At 41.1% G+C, this 23,302-nt stretch overlaps 1 protein-coding gene across 2 annotated transcripts in view; it reads right to left on the bottom strand.

Annotated features, from left to right (window-relative positions):
- Window positions 1-25: 25 nt before the first annotated feature.
- LOC138969354 (uncharacterized) overlaps window positions 26-23,302 on the bottom strand; it is a 100,146-nt gene continuing 76,869 nt past the window's right edge. For both annotated transcript variants that reach the window (XM_070342126.1, XM_070342127.1), the window contains exons 44-53: window positions 13,491-13,637; window positions 12,260-12,358; window positions 11,746-11,861; window positions 10,821-10,959; window positions 9,092-9,279; window positions 7,880-8,151; window positions 5,585-5,847; window positions 4,982-5,059; window positions 3,359-3,506; window positions 26-2,429 (exon numbers count right to left, since the gene is read on the bottom strand). In XM_070342126.1, the coding sequence (XP_070198227.1) occupies window positions 2,221-2,429; window positions 3,359-3,506; window positions 4,982-5,059; window positions 5,585-5,847; window positions 7,880-8,151; window positions 9,092-9,279; window positions 10,821-10,959; window positions 11,746-11,861; window positions 12,260-12,358; window positions 13,491-13,637 (1,659 nt within the window). In that variant the 3' untranslated portion in view covers window positions 26-2,220. The remainder of the gene's footprint in view (window positions 2,430-3,358; window positions 3,507-4,981; window positions 5,060-5,584; window positions 5,848-7,879; window positions 8,152-9,091; window positions 9,280-10,820; window positions 10,960-11,745; window positions 11,862-12,259; window positions 12,359-13,490; window positions 13,638-23,302) is intronic.

The raw sequence follows: 23,302 nt of genomic DNA, 5'->3' as shown, positions 1-23,302 counted from the left end.
AAGGCATTTAAATCAAAATGCATACTTAACCTTTTCTCCATTTCATACATATTTTCTTCATACAGTTTTGAACACCAAGACTCAGTTCTCCAAACAAAATGCCTTTCTTTTAATACTTCACATCATAGTGCATCACATAATTCCAAGTCACAGGTACATCATTTGGACGGCAAATATTTACTGGTAATTCTGCGCAATTAAGCTAATTACAGATCTCTTTAAAATTCTGGACAACTCACTCTTTACTTCACAAAATAAATACACAGAAAATGCTGTACAAGTTTATTTCTTTGCATAAATTCACATTCAATGAGAGAAACTCATGTTCCACATATATTTCAAGAAAAGAAATAAATTAAATGCTTTTCTTTAAAGTATCACAGCAGACCTTTAAAATCAGTCAAGATATCAAGTAATTCTACATTTATATACACCAGGCTCATTTAAAAATTCTCAGGAGTTAGAAGTTCTCAGCAGTTAAGAAGAGTTAAGCTGAAATGGTTCTATTCTGTGGCAGATAACGGTATCACAAGACTGATGTATAATGTATCTCGAGAGACCTGACAAGAACACACACACTCACAAGAACATGTATCAGAGTGTACACACTGGACCCAATGTATCACAGTCATTTTTACAGCAGTTAATTGGAAGCAAGTTACTACTGTGACACATTATTGCATGTAGGTATACAAAAGTATTGTACACAAACCAGTATTAGAAAATTCAGCAGTAAAAGAAGCAGGTTTTGACATATTGATTTCTTTATCTTCTGTTATTATTTTTTAAAAAACCATACAGTGGAATCTGTTTATAACAACTATCCAAGAGTCCGACCAAAAGGGGTCGCTGCAGAAAGGTGGTTGCTTTGGATGGATGATGCTTCAGTCCCAAGGAGCTGAGTCCATTAGGGAGTGGATTTGGTGATTTGCTAGTTAAGGTTGCTTTGGAAAGGTGAATTACATGTACCGTACTTTTCGGACTATAAGGCGCTGCCGTGTATAGGGCGCACCTCCTACTTTTAAAAATAAAACTGAAAAAATCCTAGAATAAGGCGATGCCATGGATAAGGCGATGGTGTCGTGCATAAGGCGACGGCATGAAAGAAAAAAAATAAAATAAAAAAATGAGGAAAAACATTGTACGTAGGAAAAAAAACCACATCAATGATCAAACATGGCGACCGCTCAAAATTGGCACGATCCGAAACACTGTTTCAAACAGAAAGTCAGGGAAGAAGATCAGCGGTACCTCAATCGTCACTCGTTGTCGTCGTCACTCTCACTCCCAGAGTTGTCAGTAGCTCATTGATTTCAAGTTCACAGTGCTCGTGAAACATTTTATCCGAGAATAAGGCGACGTCGTGTATAAGGCGACACCACGATTTTAAGTGAAAAAAAACCCAGAAAAAAGTATCGCCTTATAGTCCGAAAAGTACGGTATATAGAGAAAAAAACTTGTCTGGGGTTCTTCCCAGTGGTTGTTTGGGACAGGTGTTCGCTTGCAAGAGATGGTTGCAAGAGCAGGTTCAACTGTATTTATCATTATTGGCCTGTCCTTGGCTGGTTGTAGACAGAGGTAACACATCAAGTCAAGTCAGCAGGTGCTTGTGTTATGTTCTTTTGCTTTAAACATCTACAAGAATACATATGCTGTCATCATTTGTCCACACAAGAATGGAGGTTTAAAATGTTACTTCATTTGTCAGCAGTTCAACAGAAAATATTTCAGTCAAAAAAGGTTATATTCTCCATAACAAACCACAGTCAAGATTGTGTTCCACAAAGCATTATTCCTCAATGGTGCCACAATGTCTGACACAGTCCTATGTGTGCTCTCCTCACTAATTAAAGTCACACACAATTGGCGGTATGCACACACACACACAAATCCACAAAAAACATCAATTCTGTTATCAGTAGTTCAAAATCTATTTGGTGAAACAAGTAATTGACAAACAAAAAACACACAGGAAAAACATCTGCAATAATAAGTCTGACACACCTATATGAATGTCATATTCATTTTTTCACACAGGGCTGGAGGAATGTGAAGAACATTCTCAATTCAAGTCGTCAGCAGTTCAACTTCCATAAATATACTTCCAAAAATATAGTTCAGTCACAAAGTTCAACAAAAATTGACCATTACAGGTTGTGAACAAATCACAACAAAGCTTCTGCCCCAGGAAGCATTATTCCTCTTTGAAGCATTATTCCTCTACTCTCTTACAGTCTGAAGTCTCATCTGCCGCTGGCTGGCAGGGGGAGGGTCTGATGGGGGGTGGGGTTCCACCACACGGTGAGGTCGAGTCTGAATGTCCACGGCTCGTCTGTAGTCCTGGATGGCGTCTTCCTGCCGTCCCAGTTTGCCTCGCACATCCGCCCGACGCTTCAAGGTCAACGGGTCATCTGGCTGCAGGGTCAAAGCTGGAAAAGGAATAAGTCAATGTCAACTTTAAAACTTTTAAAAATGTATTTATTTATTCATTTATTTATTTATTTTTAGGGTGTTGCACTCAGTCTTTTCCATCTTAGTTCACAAGGTAACCTAGCATGATTTGGATCCCTTTGTTAAAAGTTCCCACTGGAAGAAAGCAGAATTCTCCACTGATCTTACATGCTGACTGACACAGGTATACCAGGAAAGGCCACCTGTAATGATGTCACATCACCAAGACCTACCTGAAGACTGAGAGCACAAGTATTTCATACAGTGCCTCAAGGTTAAGAAACAAGTCACAAGTTCAGTTACCACACATTTTCCAAACCAGTATTTCTAAGAAGTCCTGGTTTTCATAACCTGTCACTCTGTCCCTGTTAGGTTGTGGGGGTAGTCAGTTGAACCCAATATCAATCGGGAGGTTTGGAAATATATCTGTGAGGATTTTTAAGCGCTGTGGAGAGGTAGTCCCTCATTAACAGTTGTGAAGAAAAACAAGCCACCACCCAGGTAAGACCGGCAACCGCAGCAAATAGCTAACACTGATGCCTATTTAAGGCAGTATCCTCTGTGTTACGATGCCCTTTTCGTTTAAAAATCTGCACATCTGAGCCACGATTCGCTGTTAATGGCCTGCAGGGATCGCTGAGCACAAGTTTTCCTTTAGTCATGTCACCTCAAAGCGAACTCATGTGACAGGGACATTCCACTACAGCGGAACCCCCCTTTTACCAACTCCAAAAATCAGAGAAAATCAGGTCTTAAAAAGGAGGGAGTCTTAAAATGGGGGTAAATTTACAGAGGATAAGAACAGAAAATCAAAAAAAAGTAAGGTCATAAAAGGGAGTCTCAAATAGGGGTCTTTAAAGGGGGGTTCCACTGTATATCTACTTGTACCCATCAACATCTCTGTTACCTTTGGTGTAGTCCTTCTCAGCCTTGTCGTAGTGGCCCATGGCCGTGTAGAGGTTGGCCCGGTTGAAGTAGATGTGGGCAGAGTGGGGGCTCAGCGTGATCGCAGCCTTGAAGTCCTCCAGCGCTGACTTGCTGTCTCTCAGCAAAACCTCAACACAAAAGTCACACGAATAGGAACATATGTAAAGAATAAAAAGACCAAACAATATTGTACTCACGTGTTTGACGAAGACCATACGAATAACAAAGCACGACGTTTCGACCACTATGGGGTCTTCCTCTGGCACAAAACGCAGAAGAAAGAAGAGTACAATATTGTTTGGTCTTTTTATTTCTCGCTCTCACGCACAGTCACCGTTGTTCTGCTTATGTACAGAATGTTTGACAATAACCCGTGTGATGTACAGCTGTCCAACTGAATAAATCTGAAACGGGCGCTCTTCTTTTAGTTGCTTTCACGAGGTTAATTTGTGACTATGCCGAATGTTCAGTCGCAAAATATGGGTATATTCTGATTCATGTTTAGAAACATGTGAAGCTGAACAGAGTGGTAAACTCATAAGACTTTATTTCAACTATGTGAAATACACTAGAAATATTGCCTGGCTTGAGTAATATCAATACAATCGAACACAACAAAAGGCAATGTGCTCAACCGATTTCTCATGTAAATCGAAAATTTCAAAAATAAATTTTCATTTGGTTAATATACTTACCCAACTCACATATAGCAATTTACTTCAGTCTAGTGCTAGGACCCTGCATCGCGTCACCTTGGTAACAAGGGGAGGCAACCCTAAAAAAAGAGCCACCTTGACCCTATAACAGGACAAAGTCACGTGACTTTCCGACCTTGCCGCCATCTTTGAATCATTCGCCCGAAAGCGTATCCGAAAACTACCCTCTTTTTTTAGAACAACCCACTAGCGGGGAAGGAGGGAGGGTATCAACTATGTGAGTTGGGTAAGTATATTAATCAAATGAAAATTTATTTTTGAAATTTTCGATTAAATTACATATCTTATCCCAACTCACATATAGCAGATTGCTAATAAAGGTGGAGGGAAAAATCAAAAATGCAAAAAAGCTCACCCCAAACACACCAAAGGAGCAGAGGAACGTGCACGGGAAACCAAGGTGAAGTCAACTCAAAGGAAGAGTCTGACAAACGGCTGAAAAGCCTGAGCGAAATGCAAACACGTCCGTACCCACGGATCGCTGAGGAAAGAATGATTCAAAGATGGCGGCAAGGTCGGAAAGTCACGTGACTTTGTCCTGTTATAGGGTCAAGGTAGCTCTTTTTTTAGGGTTGCCTCCCCTTGTTACCAAGGTGACGCGATGCAGCGTCCTAGCACTAGACTGAAGTAAATTGCTATATGTGAGTTGGGATAAGATATGTAATTTAATGCTCGTACCCACAAACACACGCACATGCACACACGCACACACACAATCCACATTTTTCTGTGCTGACATTGTGTCCAGTTCAAATGCACTAGTTTAGAAACCAAAACAAGGCTCCTCAAACTAACTCCCCCCCCCCCCCCCCCCTGCAGACATAACATATCCTCAAATATGTAAAGCAAGCAAACAATCATTGTTTCAAAGATAATTTCAACGTTACCTTGGTGATGGCTCTGTTGAGCAGTGCTGACTCATCCTTGGGGTTGTTTTCAATGGCTTTGTCAAAGTACGCCAGAGCCTGCACAAGATAAGGCATGGTGTCTCGAGCAAATATAAAAGTTACACATGTACACTCTCTGTCGCACACTCTCTTTCTCCCTCTCTCAAGAAAGCTCACACTCATGCACACACACACAAACACACACACACACTCATCCAAGGTGGTATAAACACACATGCATGCATGCCCCTAACACCATCAAAATACAAACCCGACAACCCATCAACACCAGAAACAGAACAAGCACCCTCACCTGTTTGAAGTGGCGGGTGTGGAAGTAAACATTAGCAGCGTTTAAGTAGGCCAAACTTGTCAAGCAACATAAATTCTATCCTCATAAAACACAAACCCAACAGAGAACAAGAGAACAAGAAAAAAAATGTATTTCACCATATAGCATAACAGCCATTGGTGTTTGTTCTGGTGTGGAAACACTCATACATCCATACACTCCATGCATATACGGAAAGAAAAAAAAAGAAAAAAAAGAAAAAATCTATCAACATCCGTGACACCATCAACACCTAAAACAAACACCCTCACCTGTTTGAAGTGGCGGGTGTGGAAGTAGATGTTGGCAGCATTGAAGTAGGCCAGGGAGTACCTGGGGTCCAGCACGATGGCTTGCTGATAGTCGCGCATGGCGTTGACGCGGTCGTTCATAAACTGGTTGATGACGCCGCGGTTGGTGAGCAGCTCTGCGGTTGGAGCGATGTGGATGGAGGAGCTGATGTCCTGGAAGGCGGCGAAGGTGTTGCTCATCTGAAGGTTGACGATTGCCCGCCCCTCCAGAGCTGGCTTGAAAGCTGTCAAGTGGGTGACATAAAGTGCCCTTATTTTTACATTTAGTCAAGTTTTGACTAAATGTTTTAACATAGAGGGGGAATCGAGACGAGGGTCGTGGTGTATGTGTGTCTGTGCGTGTGCGTGCGTGTGCGTGTGTGTCTGTGTGTGTGTGTGTGTGTGTGTGTGTGTGTCTGTCTGTCTGTGTGTGTGTGTAGAGCGATTCAGACTAAACTACTGGACCGATCTTTATGAAATTGTACATGCATGAGTTCCTGGGTATGATATCCCCAGACTTTTTTTTTCATTTTTTCGATAAATGTCTTTGATGACGTCATATCCGGCTTTTTGTCACACCCTCATTTTTCAATAAAATTGATTGAAATTTTGGCCAAGCAATCTTCGACGAAGGCCGGACTTCGGTATTGCATTTCAGTTTGGTGGCTTAAAAATGAATTAATGACTTTGGTCATTAAAAATCTGAAAATTGTAATTAATTTTTTTTTTTAAATAAAACGATCCAAATTTACGTTCATCATTTCCTGATTTCAAAACCATATAAATATGTTATATTCGGATTAAAAACAAGCTCTGAAAATTAAAAATATAGTTTCACTGTGTTTTGCACGAGCAGCGGACTACGGTCATTGTGAAGAAATGCAGTGCGTTCAGTTTCATTCTGTGAGTTCCACAGCTTGACTAAATGTAGTAATTTCGCCTTACGCAACTTGTTACAATCTTATGATCGATAGATCGATAAATTGTGAGTTAAAGGCGCACATTCACTCTCTTTAAAACCACATAAGATCCCATCAATCCCTAATACACCTGCCCATATGACGTCTGCTCACCAAAACCCAATGCATTGCACACAGTGAAGAGGGTCTGAGGGGGGGTCATATAAGGTTTGGATTAGGCCCCTCCCACTCTTTTGGAAGTCCAGATTGCTTGAAAAGACAGACAGACTCACTCACTCAACCCTAACACTTTATCCCACCCCATCCAAATCTAACAATTCACACCCACCCTAACCCTTTACCCTTCCCTACCAGAGCACCACACAACAAGACAAGAAGGGCAAAGCCCATACGACTCACATGCTTGACCTTGACCTTTACATGACCTTGACCTTCAGGGTCAAGGTCAAATAACTAAACCTAGCAATGACATCATACACTAAGAACTGCTTTACACATTTTTCCTACCAAAATACAAGTGACCTTGACCCAAGGTCAAGGTCATCCAAGGTCATGCAACACAAAGCTGTTAATTCAAGACATAGGAAGTACAATCGTGCTTATTGGCTCTTTCTACCATGAGATATGGTCACTTTTAGTGGTTCACTACCTTATTTTGGTCACATTTCATAAGGGTCAAAGTGACCTTGACCTTGATCATATGTGACCAAATGTGTCTCATGATGAAAGCATAACATGTGCCCCACATAATTTTTAAGTTTGAAACAGTTATCTTCCATAGTTCAGGGTCAAGGTCACTTCAAAATATGTATACAATCCAACTTTAAAGGACCCTTGCGACCTTGACCTTGAAGCAAGGTCAACCAAACTGGTGTCCAAAGATAGGGCTTACATTGCCCTGTATAGCATACATAGCTAAGGTTGCCATTCTCGATAACTTCAGAAAAAAATGCGAACATGTGAAAAATGGTCGTTTTTAAGACAACAATTACGGCCCTTGTGACCTTGAACTTGAAGTGAGGTCAAGTTGCCGCACATGTTTTTTGAGATCTTGTAACCATACACCATCAGGCCACATCAGGTGTTGATAGACTTAATAGTGTCCAAGAAATATCCAACGTTAAAGTTTTCCGGACGGACGGACGGACGGACGGACGGACGGACGGACGGACGGACGACTCGGGTGAGTACACAGACTCACTTTTGCTTCGCATGTGAGTCAAAAAGCAAATGCTTTATACGACACCCCTTCGTCATGTCCCATTAAAGTCAAGGTGTTATAAGGAGGGTTTTGGACGGCCTAACACTGCTCATTCCTACCACTCTCCTGATTACTCAGGGGAGTAAAAAAACTCACTTCCTCTGATGCTGACAGCGATGGTGAAGTTTCTCCACGCCTGCATCAGTTTTCCGCAGACCTGCAGCGTGTACGCCAGGTTGACGCGCGCTGCCAGGCACACAGGGTCCAGTCGCAGAGCACGCTCGTAATCACGTCTGGCGTGCATGGTGCCCGTCTCGCTGCTGTAGTCCATGTAGACGTTGCCGCGGGCGATGAGGCCATCCAAGAAGAATGGCTTAATTTGCAGGCACTGGGTGAACGTGGCCACCGCTTCCTGGAGGCGACCCAGTCTGGAGAGAAAAAAGATGAACTGTCTTGAAAGCTGTACAGTCGAACCTGTCTATAACAACCACCCAAGGGACCAATTAAGTTGTAGACTACATTGGGTGTGCACGTTAAAGATCCCACGATTGACAAAAGGGTCTTTCCTGGCAAAATTGTATAGGCATAGATAAAAAAAATGTCCACCAAATACCCGTGTGACTTGGAATAATAGGCCGTGAAAAGTAAATATTCACCGTAATGGCTAGAGATTTACTGGCCGATGTGAATGCGTGATATATTGTGTACAAAATTCCATCTCACACGGCAGAAATTAATATGTAAAGCGCTTAGAGAACGTCAAGCGCTATATAAATCTCCATATATATATATATATATATATTGTGGTGGTCGCCATGGAAAGGTGAGTTATATCAACTGAACACTTTTTGTACCCCAATTAAAACCGTCATTTCCCTTTTATTTCATTCAAACTTTCCATGCCATTAAAGGCACTTAACTGGCCTATCTGGCACACTTTTCTGATCAAAGATTTCTTTTACAGAGGCCATGTGACCCCTGCTCAAATAAAGGTACCCCCATAACCGACCTGACAAAAACATAGAGTGCCAGTAAAATAATCGACCGAAAATTCAAAATAGGCACAAATTGGCAACTTTCAAATATGGGGAGAAAGTCAAATCAATAATCTATCCAGAACAAGTTAATTTGTCTGGCTGTCTTGCATATTTCCTGTGTTATGCTTTTCCTACAGATGCAGCTTCTTTTCAGTAAAAGCACAATCTCCAGCACAGATATAATTCATCACATACAATGAAACCTCTACCTTAGACCTCCAACAATCTTAGAAAATGAGTTCCTATAAAGCAAGAGAGTCTTGAAGCAGAGGGGACCACAGAGTGGAGAGTTTTAAAACAGTGGGTCAACTGTACATCTATCTCAACCTACTTGTGGAAACACAGCCCCAGAGTGTGGTGAATGCGATGGTTGCCGGGGGAGAGCTTGGAGGCGTTCTGGAAGTCGTAGAGTGCGTTGATGAAGTCGGACTGCTCAAAGTACAGCAAACCTCGGTTGATGAGGACTTTCAGGCTCAGCTGTTCCCCCAGCAGCAAGACAATGCCGTAGTCTGTCAGCGCCTGAAAAATACAGGAACATTTGAGCAATGTGACGAAGAAAACAGTTCCTTCAGTGTGTTTATATGAGATTGATACCAGTCAGGTTTGCTAGGGCTTGGAAACACGAATACACGCATGCAGGGAAGAACAAGAAGAGCAAACGCTCGATCGAGTCACTTTCGCAGTTCTGAATATTATATGAGGCATCAGATGGACAGGAAGAAATTGCTATTCACAAGACAATGAGTCACGTTCACATAAAATTTGAGCCCGGTCACTTTTATAGTTTCCGAGAAAAGCCCAACGTTAAGTTGTGTGTTGCCGAACAGAAAAGGCTAGTTATCTCCCTTGTTTTTCTGATAACGTTCGTAAAAGGCTACAGATGTAAATACTTTGATGTAAAGAATAATCCTACAAAGTTTCAATCACATCCGATGAACTTTGTCAAAGATATAAAATGTCTAATTTTTCCTTTGACGCTGACCTGTGACCTTGAAAAAGGTCAAAGGTCAACGAAACCATCGTTAAAGTGTAGAGGTCATTGGAGGTCACGACTAAACAAAATATGAGCCCGATCGCTTTGATAGTTTCTGAGAAAAGTCCAACGTTAAGGTGGTGTCTACGGACGGCCGGCCGGCCGGCCGGACAGACTAACACTGACCGATTACATAGAGTCACTTTTTCTCAAGTGACTCAAAAATGGGTTGCGCCGTCCTGTATGGCAGCTCGCTTTCCCTTGTGAGAAAGCAGCCCGAATTTCCATAAAGGTAACCTGACAGGACGACACAACATCTGATCCTTTTCCTTAGCTGTGCATATCATTAACAGACCTTTCAGTCTCCAGTGCCAAAGATTTTCACTTAACACGGTCTCATTCCTGTACCTGTAAACTGGGTACTGCTTGCCTTCCAAGCGGCAAACATGACATGTTTATGTGCTATGTGGTTTAGTAAGAATTATAATAATAACAAATAACTTTTCTATAGCGCGAGTCCCATCAATTGACTCCAGGCGCTTTACAAATTCAGTCTAACCTCATCCCCACTCTTATTCAGATTGGTTCCAAAGGTTATTTAATGGGTGGGACGGAAAAATGTCATGAACCCTGAAGAATGTTAAGGGGGGTCTGGGGGCCCCCAGACGCTGAAGGATTTGTATAATTAACAACCAAAACAACGTCACCAGAGACATTACGAATCCGGATTTCCAGAATATACAGGAAGAATCCCACCCATGTTATTTGGGTGTACTAACACTCAGTCACAAAAACTTTGAGGATGAATGATCCCTTCTATGGACATCGAATCAGAAATAGTGACTGCTCTATTCCAGCAATTATTAAATTGATTTTTTTTCATTTTCAACAGAAACATTTCATTACAAGCAATCACAGCTCAGTGTTCAGCTGCAGCAATGCTTTAATTTGCACTTGGATGCAACTCTCTATTGGGAAAGTCTCTTGAGAATGAAGGGCATAAAATCACCGCTGCTAAAAACAGCACACACAACAAGTGGTAGCTAGGACCCCTCCTGCAGAAGGAAAACAGGCATCGAAAGCTGACCTTAGCGTACTGCTTGTTCTCCTGGTAGCAGACGGCCCGGTTGAAGTAGGGCAGGGGGCAGGCGTTGTCAATGGTGGCCGCCTTGGTCAGATCTCGTATAGCCAGGTCAAACGCCTTGATGTGATACTTTAGGGCACCCCTGTAACCAGTGTTCACGATCAATACAGTGGAACTAACCTCCTTTTAAGACCCTATTTTTTCAGGTTTTCTGCTCATAAAGCCTGTCCATTGACCTTCCTTTTCAGACTTGATTTTTTCAGGTTTTCTGCTCATAAAGCCGGTCCATTGACCTTCCTTTTCAGACTTGATTTTTTCAGGTTTTCTGCTCATAAAGCCTGTCCATTGACCTTCCTTTTGAGACTTGATTTTTTCAGGTTTTCTGCTCATAAAGCCTGTCCATTGACCTTCGATCCTTTTCAGACTTGATTTTTTCAGGTTTTCTGCTCATAAAGCCTGTCCATTGACCTTCCTTTTCAGACTTGATTTTTTTAGATTTGTTTTAGGTCTTAAGAAGGGGAAAATTCCACAGTAAGAACCAAAAAGTTTTTCAGATTAGCAAATAAGATATTTATGAATCCATTGTCACAAGTGTCAACATTACAATTAAGACCTCCGGTTTTCACAACCTATTCTCCATGATTTTTTTGAGGTCATAAGGGAGGGGGAGGGTAATTGGAAATTTGGGGAAGACTTGTCACTGCCTGCTGCAAGGTCCACAACTGAATGTCCATAAAAGTAAATGGGATCTTTCATCTGCGCTATTGGTCCGTGCTGTGCATACAAGGGTAGAATATGTGCTAACAAGTCAGCATGTACAAGGTCGTAGCGAGAAACTTTGTGTGGTACATGTCATTTTTTGTGCCTGCTTTGACCAGGAGTTGAAATGTGGACAAACAAATAAGGTACAAATCAAAGTTTAACACACCTGTACAGGTATGCTCGCAGACTGTTGGGCTGCAGTTTAATGGCCTCGTTACAGTTGAGGATGGCCTTGGTGTAGACGCCCTTCAGTCCATAATAACACGCACGGCTCAGGTAGGCCTGAAGCAAAGTCAAACAAATTGCGTTAAATCAAGTCAAAGAAGTATTTGGTCAGATAACAAACCAAAATCACATTTGCCTCTGGTAAATATTTTTTTGACACACCTTGAAAAAAAATCTCTCATAAAAACAGTGATCACAATCCTTCTTTTGAATACTTAATGTATATACTTTAAAATTCTAACATTAAATTAAACCAAACATCCATCAAACATTAAAAAGTTTTTAGAAATGAAGATGAAGTAGTAATTAAAGTCTCAAAATACACTTCATCTGATATAAGCCAAGAAGGTTATTATTCTTGTGATCTTTACAACATAACAATCAGCCTGTGAATCCTTAATGGCTCACACATCCCAACCACCGTCACGCACTTCTTGCTTGTAAATGACTGTCACCTGGAAGATCTTGGGGTTGATGGCCAAAGCACGGTTGAAGTCCTGCACTCCCTTGGACTGTTTCAGCTTCATGCGCGCCAGGCCTCTCTGGTAGTACGCCTGCACACACACATCATTAGCTACTTGCAAGCGGGTTTTAGCACCAGTGCTTAAAGAAACATCCACTTAACCTGGTATCATGGCAATTAGAATCACATTAGAAATACCTTTTTAACACAAGAACAATAACCATATTGCTTCACAAGTTCTAGGGTGCAGCAGACATATATTTGGGGAGACATAGTTTTTGGGTAAGAATAAAATAAATGTAACTGTAGCTTGGAAGAGAGATCGAATCTCAAGAACACTTTTGAATCTCTAATTACTGTCAGATGACTTTACTGTGCAATACAAAAAAACATACCCTTCCTCTTCTTCTTCTTCATTCATGGGCTGAAACTCCCACGTTCACTCATATTTTTGCACACGTGGATTTTTACGTGTATGACCGTTTTTACCCTGCCACTCAAGCATACACCGATTTCGGGGGAATACCCTTCCAATACATACAAAATGGTTACAAATAAAACTGAAGTTCTTGGTTGATTTTATTACTGCAAATGTTCAACTTCAAGATTGTTCCCTCCTCTTAGCTAGACTATTCCTGTGTGGTACAGCCTTATATACAACTCACCTTCACACAGTATTTCTACAAGCAAAAGTGAACTTTTAAAATCTGTGAACTTTTGAGAAAGAAACTGGCTTGTCTCTCTAGATTTACTCAGGTACTGGCATTATTGGAGCTACTTTAATTGCTCTCACTTGCAATTGTCTACATTTAGCAGACACATATATATATATACATTTAAAATCTCCATTTTTATTAAAAGGAAAGACAAGAATTCTGTGCATCGCAGAAGGCCCCTTAGTTAGGTCCAGAGATATTAAGATATCCTGAAGTTTTTTTGTTGTTGTGATTCAAAATCCAAAATCAAAATTGCAAAGTAAGTATAAACCACAGCTGACAGACATCACATACATATATTACACACACAACTTTTCTCAACAGATTTGCATGAATCTTGAGAATGGGTCCTGAGGCTTTGACATACAATTACATAAGTTAACATTGTAAATGTTTGTCAAAATCTCATGTCTAATTTAGAGTACTTATATCCCTTTGTTATTTGATCTTGCAATCATAAATCTTATCAAAATCCAAGAAACCTAAAACGGTGGTGACAATGTTTACCTCAGCGTAGTTGTTGTCCTGGCTGATAGCGCTGTTGAAAGAGTTTAAAGCAGGGAGGTAACTGCGCATCTCCATGTGACACATTCCCGACAGGAAGCAGGCCTCTGCTGCCTCCGCTGGCCAGGGATCTCGTGGCTTCCACGGTCGCTGCACGCACACATGTTGCAATCACTCATCCGTCGCCATCATGCAGCATAAGCCTGAATTTGTTCCTTTATTATCTCCCCTTGATTTATTTGTACCCTTTCTAGAAACTGTAAGTGGTTAACACTTTCGTGACGGGATGCGACTATATTAGTAATAGCGCTGCAACGCCCACGGACGGGAAGCGACTATTTTAGTATTAGACATACAAGGTACACGACTCGTGATTGCTTCCCGGTTTTTGAAGCTTGCAGTAAATTGAGTTGTTTCCCTTGATACACTTAGCGTGCCCTTCCGCCATGTGTAAACTGGCCTGATTTGTGTGGTTTTTTCGAGGAGAAAAAATGAATCGAAGGCGAGCCTTGTCTCGGGAGGAGATTCTCCGAATGTTGGACCTTGATGATCATGTAGAGCATGATTCGGACATATCGTTTTCGCCTGAAGAAACAAGCAGTGAAAGTGAGGAAGAAACAGTGCCATTGCCTCGGCCTGTTGTTGCTAGATCTATTACGAGTCGGCAAACTTTACGTGGAAGGGGTGGTTCTGCGAGACGCACATCTCGGAATCGTATAGGTGCTAGGGGGCGTGGCAGCACTGACGACAACAATGGCTGGCTCGAGCCTCCGAATCCTTTTGGGCTCATTAGCGAAGAGGACATACCAACATACACTGGTGTCTCTGGCATGAAAGTTCCACTTCCCACTGACAGGACCCCACTGGGATATTTCACACTGTTTGTCGACAATGTTGTCATCGATCGTTTTGTCTTGGAGACAAACAAGTTTGCAAAGCAGGTAAAGGAGCACTTGCCCGACTTCTATTACCTGAAACGATGGAACTGTGATACTGGCACTGATTCAACTGAGATGAGAAAGCTCATAGGAATATTGATGGCCATGGGTGTGGTCAGCAAGCCCACAGAAAGATCATACTGGTCGACGAATTCAATCATGGAGACGCCGTTCTTCAAAAAGGTATGTCACTATAATGTTATAATTGTTTTCTTCCTTTTTTGTGTGTGTACCACTGCACTGCTCTATATATTATATTTATTATTTTTAAATTTATATCACCATTGCAATTATATATATATATATATATATATATATATATATATATATATATATATATATATATATATATATATATTTTCATTTATGAATTACCTGATTTATTCAAGTTTCAAGTTTTTTATTTATTCCAATAAAACCCCGTGAGGGTACATGGAAAATTAAAAAACACAATAAAAACACATTTCATTCAACACCAAATAAAAGGAACTAAAACAAAAAGAAATCAGACTATGTACAGAAAAGGGAGTTGAGAGGTGAGGGAGAGCAAAAACAATACAAGAAACAATTCAACAATAATAATAATAAATAATAATAATAATCATAATAATACTTATACTAATACTAATAATAATAAAACACTACAAGTGCAAAGTGATTACATACATTTCTTTACTATGGGAAATGGGGGGAAGGGAGAGGGGGGGGGGTGATGGGTGGGTTAACATAAGGACAAAAATACTATTACAAACAACACAAAACATATGATTATTTATGATTATTACCTCACATACTATATTGCTGTATTGCAGGTCATGCCACGTGACAGATTCCTCGCCCTCTTCACTTTCTGGCATCTCAATGACAATGAGGAAGCACCCCTGCCAGGCAGTCCAGACTATGACAAGCTCTACAAGATTCAACCGTTCTTCAGTCACCTGCAGGAAAGGTTTTCTTCTGTGTATTACCCGGAAGAAAACATGGCTGTGGATGAGTCCGTTATGCCATGGCGTGGACGTGTGGCCTGGAGACAGTTTATTGCCAACAAACCATGCCGCTACGGAATGAAGCTGTACTTCCTCTGTGAAAGCTCAAGTGGCTACATCGTGAAAATGAAAATGTACACAGGAAAAGATGGCAACAAAAGAGAAGTGGATCATGGCCCAAATGTGGTCAAAGCTCTAACAGAAGATTACCGCAACAAAGGTCACACTATCTTCACCGACTCATTCTTCACCTCATCCGACCTTGTGACTTACATGCAGGAGAACGGCACTTCTTACGTTGGCACTGTCCTAAAACATCGAAGAGGAAATCCTACCGACATTTCAAGCAAGGATATGAAAGTGGCGAAGGGAAAGACCGTTGTTCGGCAAAAAAACAATGTCGTTGCTGTTCGATACAATGATCGAAAAGATTTCATGTTGCTGAGCTCAAAGTTCACGGCGGAGCCTGTGGACACTGGCAAGACTGTACGACTGACAAGGGAGCAGCGCCAGAGAGGAGAAGAAGCCAGGAATGCGGTGAAGCCGATGCTTGTACACGAGTACAACAAAAGCATGAATGGCGTTGATCACTTCGACCAGCACCTCAGCTACTATTCTTTCAACAGAAAGACTGTGAAGTGGTGGAAGAGAGCGGCCACTCACTTACTCCACATGGCCGTGGTCCAAGCCATGATTCTGTTCAACAAATATGAGGATAAACCCAAACCCCAGGCAGATTTTGTCCTTGACCTCGTCATGCAGCTGACAAACTGTGGAGTAGTGGAACGACAAGATCCCGCTGACCCACACGCGGAGCGACAGGATGGAGAGATCTTGGCTGGTGACGATGAAAGACAAGGTAATGATGAAGCAGCAGCAGGAGAGGTTGAAGCAGCAGCAGGAGGGGTTGAAGCTGAAGAACCACCACAGAAAAGGATGCGGGTCAAGCCAATGGACTTCGAGCGACTCAGCCATGCTGACAACCCTCACAGACTAGTCCCTAACCCACCCACCGCAAAGCGCATGCGGGCGGTCAGAAACTGCGAGTGCTGCACCATTGCTTCTGGTAAAAAACAGACCTACATCAGGAGAGGGCAGACCTCCTACATGTGCAAGGCCTGCAAAGTCCCTCTGTGTCCAGACCCATGCTTCAGCATCTACCACTCAACGAAGGACTATAAGCGCGAAATGAGACGCTATTATAGCATCAATGGCGAAGAAGAGTAACCATTGTCCTGTGAAACTGAAATGTACATAGGTGTACAGGTGGTACTTTTGTTGTGAACATGTGACATATTCAATGTATGGATTACCTGGACATCATTTGGTGAGTGTCACAGTTTTGTTTCATTTAAGTCAGGATGCTGTGAGTGAATGCGTGATTTGCTTGTTTTTCTCTTTGTACTGTCTCCTTATTTCTGTGTACAATGTTAACAATATTTCAGCTAATTCATAGGTTTTACACTTTGTTTGGTTATAACATTATTTATAATACTTTCTGTTAAAAAATAACTTTTAAAAAAGCAGTGGAAAAAAACAACAACAAAAAAACGTTAAAAAACACAAATTATCCCCCTTTCTTACCCCCCTTTGCTAAAACAAATCGCGTGACAAACTTATAAATAGCACGACTGAACTGGGCATCCTTTTTTAATTAGTACACAAAATTTGGTGGTGATTGGACTTAATTCAAGCTTGCTAGACAGATTTCTTTACAGTTACTGTTTTTTGGGAAGTTTCTTGGTGGCAAGCTTGGGCAGGCACGACGTTAACGCCGTGGCAGTGCTAGTCACAATAGTGTTAATACAAAGCAACAAAGAAAATGTATCAGCCATGGATCACTGATGCAAAAAAACACATCTTCATTGCACTCCAAGAGCACACAAACAATTATTGTGTAACCTGAACCTTGTACATCCACCAAAGGATTTAGACAATCAGGTCTTAAAAAGGAGGGAGTCTTCAAACAAAGAACAATGTATAGAGGCTAAAAACAGAATATTCACAAAAACAAGGTCTTAAAACCCTTTGGCTCCGTATGATGCCTCATCACATCACCGGAAGGCTACCGAGAGCATCACCCAAGCCTGACCGCTTGATGCACTCAGGCATCATAGTTCTTGCACTTTTTAAAAACACAACTGTGCCATCTACAGCTACATGTTTGTTTGTTCGTTCATGGGCTGAAACTCCCACGGCTTTTATATTACGTGTATGACCGTTTTTACCCTGCCATTTAGGCAGCCATACGCCGCTTTCGGAGGAAGCATGCTGGGTATTTTCGTGTTTCTATAACCCACCGAACTCTGACATGGATTACAGGATCTTTTTCGTGCGCACTTGGTCTTGTGCTTGCGTGTACACACGGGGGTGTTCGGACACCGAGGAGAGTCTGCACACAAAGTTGACTCTGAGAAATAAATCTCTCGCTGAACGTGGGGACGAACTCACGCTGACAGCGGCCAACTGAATACAATTATCCAGCGCGCTACCGACTGAGCTACATCCCCGCCCTCTACAGCTACATTAATCCAAGTGTTTTCTTTCTGTGTATTGATAACCCAACGATATATTATTGCCGAGAATAAGAAATTACAAGAGCTAGAAAACCTGAAATGTTGAACGAAACAGCGCGAGTCGTTTTCAGCAGAGAACAACACGAAAGCCGTGGCTAAAAGGGACTTAAATCATTGTTTCAAAAGGTTCAACATCATATTCCCTGAACATCATAGATTTCTTAGGACCTAAAAGGATGTTAATCCCTTGAGTTCACTTATTCATTCCATGTGCACAACTTAAGTCCTGCTAAATAAATTATGAAAAATAATAGAAAGAAACCAGGGAAGAAGATCAACCAAAGTAAAAAGAAATGTAAAAAGAAAAATCTGATGAAGTGTGCAACCAGGTTCCACCAAAAAGATCAATTGTTTTAATTAATTATGACCCAATGGCTGGGCTTGAAATAAAAAATAAAAAATAAAATTGAGCACCACTTAAATACTCAGCTGTCATGGAAATCCTTCACCGGAATAACAAATAAATATTAATTCATGTGCTCTGCTTCTCGCTTACCGGAACAGGTTGCCGACTCGTCTGAAAATGCATCAATTGTTATGGAAGTTCAGACTACATGAAATAAATCTCTTATTTGAATTGACTTGAAAAAGATTTAACCAAGTAGCCCTCAGAATGAACTCTGTTTGCCTGTATGTCTGTCAGTCTCTCTCTCCCGTTCTGACTCTTTCTCTAACACACATGCTCAGGGGTATGTTACACATGCATGATGCAAACATGTATGCACATATCCACCCACCCACGTACATGCACGCGCGCAAGGTCCATGTTATAAAAATAAGGACAGCTGGTTAAGTCATGCATATATTTTCAGTGTACATTTTCATGCAGTCATTTCACCTCATTTGTACAGACTTGCTTATCAGTCATGCTCAAAGACTGGATATATGTAGCACTAAATTGTCCCAAAGAAACTCTGCACCTTTGTGATGAAACTACATGTACCACTTTCATGCACTTTCAGCCTTTTTTTCCAAAGCATGTTGCTGAACATATATGTATGCAGATGTCATGGAAGGGTAATATATAAGAAACAGGATAGACAAGAGTTAAGCGAAAGCTGGCGTAAAGAGGGATGATGCACAGAAACATGCATTCTGTTCCTGAAGATAAACTTTTACACTGCTGGAGTTTTTTTCTCCATTTTCAGAAGTACTTTTTAATTCAATGAATGTTTAAAAAAAGAAAAAGAAATAGCTGCTGTATCATTGATGCAGAGAGCTAAGCAAGAGGTACATACAAGTTTCTGAAATAGGTGCAGAGAATACCGAAACTTAATTAATATGTTGTTTTACTTATCACATGGATTTATTAATTCTTTTTATGTATTTATTAATTCTTTTTATGTATTTATTAATTCTTTTTATGTATTTAAATATTTGTTGAATTTATTGTGTGTGTGTGTGTGTGTGTGTGTGTGTGTGTGTGTGTGTGTGTGTGTGTATGTGTGTGTGTGAGTACATGTGTGTGTGTGTGTGTGTGTGTGTGTGTGTGTGCGTGTGTGTGTGTAAGTGTGTATGTGTGCTTGTGTGAGGTTGGGTGTGTGTCAAAATGTGTTGTGCAATATGGCATGAAAATCTTTTTAGATTTGTTGTTAAAAATTACAGCTTTGTATACCATGTTTATTATCTTTTACGAAGTAATGATAGTTAAATAGTCTTTTATGTTTTTTATTTGATCGACCTTCTTAGGACAGGTCTGCCTACCCTCCAAGTGAAGCTTCAGGGACAAAGTTCTGTTGAAGATTAAAAGAAGTCGATTTTGTGCGAAGCGCAACAGTCGAGGTTGCGCAAAGCGCAAGCGAGCCGGCTAGGGGGGTCCGGGGGCATGCCCCCCCCCCCCCCCCCGGAAAAAAAATTTGGCCAAAAGGAGACAATTGGTGCAATCTGGTGTCATTTTACCCTAACATTGCCTTCAAATCATCTTGCCAAACTTGAACATTGTCACAGTAAATGTCACTGAAAAAATGAAATTCAAAATTACAATATTTACATTTTGGACAAGGTGATTTTACTAGTATTGGTGTTTGCCTTTTCGCGTGTTTCTTTATTCTTGATGTGATTCGGGCCTTCCACATGTCGTCGAATGTCATCAATGCCGCCAGATTTACAGCCGAATTCACTAACACAAATCGTGCACAAAACCTTCGTTTCGACACTTCCTGGCTTGATACACGGGTACGGGTATGTCTCCGTATATTTCTCGATGTATTTCTGCGGACGCTTCATTTTTTTCGCAGGGTCATTATCGGTTTCACACACAGCGAGATTTTCTTTCCTTTTTGACGCCATCTTTTCTTCGACCTTTTCTTCTTGCAAGAAGTTGACGCGCATGCGTATTAGCTACAAAAAGCTGCTCGGCAATAGTCGGAACCCGCCTACGTCATTTCTCAGCTGTGACTTCGGCAATTTCCGGAAGTCATTCACCAGGCAATCTCTCTCGCTCACACTGTTGTGAGCGTGTTTAGAATTTTTTTGAGTTTCCGGGACGCATTTCGAACATCCGTATTTTCCGGAACACTTGATAAAATGTATTGATTTCCGGGACAAATACGGAAATTCCGTAACAGTAGGCAGACCTGTTAGGATTATGGAGTTTTATGCACTGCCTTTTGTAGTTAACTAAATTTTTGTATTTGAAATAGTCCACTGTAGTCGGTGTAGGCCTTAAGCTTTTTTTTAATCATTTGTCCAGTATTTAATTTAATTCTCTATTTTTGTATGAACTCAAATGTTTAGTGTTCTTAGTATTGTCTTGTTAGCCTAAGTTCTATTTAATCAGAGTATGTTTGCGTGTGCTTATACCTAGTGATATTGTAAAGCGCATAGTGCTTTTAGTTATGCGCTATAGAAATCTCCTTAATCTATATATATATACGACTTGTGTCTGTCTGTGTATCTCTGTGTGTGTCTGTGTATCTGTGTGTGTGTCTGTGTATCTGTGTCTTCGCGATGCACGGCCAAAGTTCTCGATGGATCTGCTTCAAATTTGGTGGGCTTATTCAGAGAGACCCCGGACACAACCTCATCGATGAGATATTTCAACACGTGCTCTCAGCGCGCAGCCATGAACCGATTTTGGTTCCACCTCAGCTACCCGGGCCCCCATACCGACACACCAAAGCCGCTACACCACATCACAACGCCAAAGTTCTCGCTGGATCTTTTTCAAATTTGGACACCGTATTCAGCTACACCCCGGACACAATATCATCGATGAGATATTTCAACGCGTGCTCTCAGCGCGCAGCGCTGAACTGATTTTGGTTTTTGTGTTCATTTCACCATTATAAGTAACTCTTCCTTATCTTCTCCAGTGTTTGGCGTTTATCTCCCTTCCTTCGTGTGGCTTTCCCGTTTGTAAGTTACTATTACTATTTTTAGAATGTCACTGCGCTGTCCACTGCGCTGTCCACAACGCTTCCCTTGCACCCGTAAGTTGTTCTTACTGTCAAAGTGAAAAGGTCGAATCAATTTATAGCCACGCGAAAAATACACTCTCACCTATCTCTATATATTTATAGATACAGATATGCATATATATATACGGCTTCTCTGTGTGTGTGTGTGTTTGTGTGTGTGTGTGTGGGCAAAAACCTGTGTATTGTAGAGTTCTGTTTGTGATGTGGTCTAGCGGCTTTTGTCTGTCTTGATGTTCTGGCATTTGAGAAGCCACAGCAGATAATATAGGGCTAAGAAATAAGCTCTAAAATTCTCAATCCCGTTTGACAGGACTTCGCCTTCAAAGGTGATTGTGGTGAACCGCCACGCTGTCTGTCTCTGTCTCGCGATTCACCCCGGCGAAGCCGGGTATTCCTCTAGTAAATAAATAAATAAATAAATTTAAGAGCTGTATCAAGGGGGACAACTGTGTAACCCTGAAACTTTCATTGATTTCAATATTCTTACACGAGTCCCTTACTAGCTGTTTAGTTCTAATACCTCCATCATTTCATAGGATATGTAAGATTACAACCGAAGCAGTTTTACAAACAGAACACAGTATATCACTGAGCATCATGCTGCATGCATTTCTACACCTAGACCTGGGAACCCCTGTTTTGCACTTGGAGTATTCTCAAACAAACTTGGTGTATTTTCAGAAAAATGAGTGTATTCCACACATCATTTGAACATCGATGATTCAAGCATGCTTCACAAGCGTCCGTCGCACCGTTAATTAAGTTTAGCAATACATTTAAAACAAATGCTTCTTTCAATGTTTACTGACAAAATCTGTAATCATGTGTCAAAATAATAGATGGCTTCGGGATGCGCTTCTGAAGAAAAGTAGTCTAGGAATTTTTCTCGCCGTATTTTTTTCCACTGACCGTACTGATCGTATTCTAGACAATCATGCCTACAAAATACGGTGAAATCGTATGGGTTCCCCGGTCTGTATACCATACCTTTGAAAGAGATTTCTTTACTTATATAATGTTTACATCATGCTTACTGTCTAGAATTGTCAAGCTTTATACACATGAATGAGCTTTAAAGAGAGAATTCAGTATATCACGTATAGCATCATGCTGCATGCATTTCTATCTCATACCTGATGGTCTGCAGAGTCCTTTTTCTTTGATTCAAACTGGGTAATACCGAAGCAAAAATTCAAAGAAGACATGAGAAAAGTGTGAAGTACACACAACAAATAACTGCAAAGCATTTTCATAAAATAACAATTACACCCCAAATGAAACGACAAACTTGAACTTGATCACAAAATATTACACAAAAAAGTCAACAAATGAGCTAGCATACCTGTCAAGTACTTTTGGCCTCTGACCATAGTAAATGGCATAAGAAACCATAGTTGGGGATCAAAAACCATAGTTAATGCGTGGATCAGGACAAACGCACAAATTCAACTTCTCACGCATACACACTAAACCAATCAGATTGTTTTTCGCAAACTAAAAGTAAAACACATAAATTCCTTTCTACACAAACTGCTCTTTATTTACCACTACATGTAATACATTTACACTGCACTCTTGTTCGTTCATTTTTTTTGTCACTTGTCACTTGTGTTCTTTGTTGTATTCATCTGTGCAAATCTTTGCTTTGTCAATCATGCTGCCAGTCACCTTAAAATCATGGCAGCATGCATCAGAGTTAATTTTGACCTGCAAGAAGGCAGTCAGTGTGTCAGCTCCCAGACTGTGATCCAGCACTTGAAGGTGTTGCAGGGTTTCACTGCCAAATGGAAATGTATTCAACATTTTCCTCACACAGGCCACGTAGAACTGGCGCACATCATGTCAGAACTTCTGTTGTGTGGCTGGTGCAAGCTCCTCCTCAGAAATGAATGAACG

This window comes from Littorina saxatilis, linkage group LG6 (genome assembly GCF_037325665.1).
Source record: "Littorina saxatilis isolate snail1 linkage group LG6, US_GU_Lsax_2.0, whole genome shotgun sequence".
In the NCBI taxonomy this organism is placed as follows: domain Eukaryota; kingdom Metazoa; phylum Mollusca; class Gastropoda; order Littorinimorpha; family Littorinidae; genus Littorina; species Littorina saxatilis.
Note: the sequence above shows the minus strand (reverse complement) of the source record. Positions and strands in the feature narration are given on the sequence as shown.